This window comes from Gymnoscopelus braueri (assembly GCF_963280865.1).
Source record: "Gymnoscopelus braueri genome assembly, chromosome: 8".
Lineage (NCBI taxonomy): Eukaryota > Metazoa > Chordata > Actinopteri > Myctophiformes > Myctophidae > Gymnoscopelus > Gymnoscopelus braueri.
Genome location: NC_137609.1, coordinates 8,064,419 through 8,068,294, shown reverse-complemented (window position 1 = coordinate 8,068,294; position 3,876 = coordinate 8,064,419). Strand labels below are relative to the sequence as shown.

At 42.0% G+C, this 3,876-nt stretch overlaps 1 protein-coding gene across 1 annotated transcript; it reads right to left on the bottom strand.

Moving 5' to 3' along the window:
* Positions 1 to 241: 241 nt before the first annotated feature.
* LOC308090665 (uncharacterized protein) lies at positions 242 to 3,333 on the bottom strand (the record flags this gene model as incomplete). The annotated part of the gene is made up of 3 exons (XM_080435931.1): positions 242 to 365; positions 764 to 1,922; positions 3,198 to 3,333. 3 exons carry the CDS (start codon positions 3,331 to 3,333, stop codon positions 242 to 244), a joined length of 1,419 nt encoding a protein of 472 aa, XP_080292057.1.
* Positions 3,334 to 3,876: the final 543 nt, after the last annotated feature.

The window sequence follows — 3,876 nt, the reverse complement described above, 5'->3', positions numbered from 1 at the left end:
CCATATATCAAAACAAAATCAAAATACAAAAACCCTTTTAGGTAATAATAATTCAAGCAATATTCAAGATTGCATATCTAAACTCAAAGAGTTCCAATCTATACCTTGACAAAAGGCAGATTTTAGAGAGAGGGGTGATGAGGTGATTTATCCTTTCCTTTCTTGAGCTCTGCCACCTTCCTTTTCTCCTCTTACTTGAGCTCTGCCATCTTCTTTTCTTCCTCTTTCTTTGGCTCTGCCATTATCCCTTCTTCCTCCTTCTTGAGCTTTTAGCAGCTTCCTTCATGGCTGCAGGCTTCTTGGCCTTCTTTTTTGCCACCTTCTTTGGCTTTTTATCGCGGTAAACTCTCACGGGATTTGACCCGCTATTTCGGAATAAAGGGCACTTGGTTACTTTAGCTTAGCAATCAGTGTCAACAGTCAGACCTCTAAAAGTGAAATATCAGAAAGCCAACGAAATAATGCATAGATTAGATATATAACTTTGGGCCTTTTTCTAGTAAATTGAGGAAATTAAAGATTAAGGAAGTTAAGGATTTAAAAGTGAAAGAAAAAACAAGACACTATCCACCTCCCTACCAACATACAGGTGTTTAATTTGATCCGCCCAGTGAGCTAATTTATAGTAGAACGTTTGTTTCCCTTGGTGTGAATAAACTGGTGTCATTTTAGATTACTAAAACAACTGAAACTCTCGTCATAATGTTTACAGTGGAAAGGTTTTTCTCCAGTGTGGATACAGTGTGTCTTGAGGGATTCTGACCGACTGAAACTCTTTTCACAATGTTCACAGTGGAATGGCTTTTCTCCGGTGTGAATACACTGGTGTGTTTTCAGGTCACCTGACTCACGGAAACTCTTGTCACAATGTTCACAGTGGAAAGGTTTTTCTCCAGTGTGGATACGCTGGTGTGTCTTGAGGGATTCTGACCGACTAAAACTATTATCACAATGTTTACAGTGGAAAGGTTTTTCTCCAGTGTGGATACGCTGGTGTTTCTTCAGCTCACCCGACTGATTAAAACTCTTGTTACAATGTGTACATTGGAAACGTTTTTCTCCGGTGTGGATATGCTGGTGTCTCCTCAGGTAACTTGAATCCTTGAAACTCTTGTTACAATATTTACAGTGGAAAGGTTTCTCTCCAGTGTGGATACGCTGGTGTTTCTTCAGGGAACCTGACTCACTGAAACTCTTGTCACAATGTTTACAGTGGAAAGGTTTCTCTCTAGTGTGGATACGCTGGTGTTTCTTCAGGGAACCTGACTCATTGAAACTCTTGTTACAGTGTCTACAGTGGAAAGGTTTTTCTCCACTGTGGATACGCTGGTGTGCCTTCATGTCACCCGACTGATTACAACTTTTGTAACAGTAAGTACACTGGAAAGGTTTTTCTCCGGTGTGGATACGCTGGTGTCTCTTCAGGTTAGATGAGGTATTGAAACTCTTGTTACAATGTTTACAGTGGAAAGGTTTTTCCCCAGTGTGGATACGCTGGTGTGTCTTCAGGTCACCCGCCTGATTAAAACTCTTGTTACAGTGAGTACAGTGGAAAGGTTTTTCTCCAGTGTGGATACGCTGGTGTCTCTTCAGGTCACTCGCCTGATTAAAACTCTTGTTACAGAGCATACAGTGCAAATATAAACAATATTTATATTTGAAATCTGGTTGAGTTAAAGTCTTGGTAAACTGTTGATGACTGTAAGATCCTGGTTGATCAGTGTCTCCTTGTTCCTGGCTGGTTGTAGAGCTGGTGATTTGCTGACAGGCTGATGAGGTGATCTGTCCATTCCTCAGCATTTGGTAGTAGAGGTCGTTGTGTTTACTCCTGATGTGTTTATGGAGGAAGACCTGAGATGTGAAGGAGTATGAACACTCAGAACAGGAGAAGAACTGAGTTTGGGAAGACGGGAACCTCACTCCTGCGAGAGAGGGGGGGGAGAGAGGACAGAAGGGGAGAAGGCAGGTTAAAAATGGTAGAGTACACATACAACTTGAAAGCTTCCATCATCAAACAAGTCCGTTGTTTAGCTTCCCTTTTAAAATGTCTGATTTAATTGTATTTTTCATCAACCTCTTTTATTCCACCTCCCAGTTTTCCACACCCATGTAAAGACCTCTACACACTGCCCGACATTTGAAATGGTCGGCGAATGAACAGATCGTTAAGCATTTCACATTGCACAAGTTTCTCTCTTGAAATCGGGCTAAATATATCGTTGTGATTCTCGCACGATTGATTGCTCGGCGACAGGGGTTCACTGATTCCAAGATATTTCACCATGATGTGATCCCAACCCAATACATACATTTGTTTTTATTCCAAACGTCTCACGAAAACGTGAAAGGCTCCCGTGATATATGCGCGAGACCGAGACAGGACGCTAATGATTGACATTAAAATTTCTCTGTATTTCTCTCTCTCCCTCTCTGAAACAAACGTTTCAAAAGTCAACCAGGGTGCAATCGGGTGCAATTCAGATCAGAAACAGCGTTGCCGTGTCCGCTTATTATAAGCGAGTTGCTTGTAAAATAAATATAAATATTGGTGGTTGCGTTTCTTTTTAGCTTATTTCCAAAGTGTAGTTGCTTATTTGGCTTTATTTCTGAATGTTGCTTTTTTTCTTTGAAAATAGTTGCGACGCGTTGTGAGCTTGTAGATCGGCTATTTTATTTGTATATAGGTTTAAAGTCCTCATGCAGTCTATTGTTTTCATAGACCTGGTTGCTTATTTCTCGCGCAAAACCTGGCAATACTGTTCACACACACACACACACACACACACACACACACACACACACACACACACACACACACACACACACACACACACACACACACACACACACACACACACACACACACACACACACACACACACACACACACACACCTCTCTCTCTCTCTGTCTCTCTGTCTCTCTGTCTGCAAGCCCCATCGTTGAGCAAATATCCAACATGGTAGAAAAGTAAAAATTATCGGGAACCGCTCGCCGAGCGCAATTTATCGGGGTGTTTCTTCTCGGAGTACCTTACACACTGCGCGATCAACACCTCGCCGAGGAACGCCCGATCTGGACTGAGATCGGTGGTTTTCTCGGCGATCACCAAAAAATATCCCGAGAGACAAATCGGGTCAAATGTCGGGCAGTGTGTAGAGGTCATAAGTCCTGTCCCTGTGTTTAACACTGACTGACCTCCACTGGTCTCCTCCCAATCATCACTGTCTTCAGAGACTTCAGTGTCAGATTCAAGCTCAACTTCAATTTCAGAACAGTGTGAAGAGATGTCTTCATCATCATCTTCACTTTTCACTGCTAGTAATGTCAACATTGAGCCATCAGGCTCCTCTGGTCTTTGAAGGAACTCCTCCTGTTCCTCTTTAATGTGTGGAGGCTCTGGTTCCTCCTGGAGCAGACTGGGGCTCCTCTCCTCTTTACACACAGTCATGTGCAGGATGTCTAGTTGGAGCAGAAAAATAACATGATAGTGAACACTGGATTCCTGAAGTGTAAACAAACATTTCCATCCTCCATGTACAAAAGGAGGTATCACCTACTTAAGGTGCATTCCCACTGAAAGATAAATAAATAAATAATCTTTCTAGTCACTTGAATCTCATCATTTTGGTCGCTGGGTGTTGCGATGGGACAAAAGAGTTCATTTGCATGTTCAACTAATCGCCTCTTCAAGCTGTCAATCACTAAACATATGGAAACCGTAGACAATTCTAATAAAGTTTTATATGTGTGAAAATAAGAAAGATTCAGCAACTGCAAGTTCTACTTCATGGCAGAAATATTGATAATTTATAATCAAGCTGTGAAAAACACAAAGCGTGTGTTTTCCCCCCTTTCCCAGCCTGCTGTGCAGGGA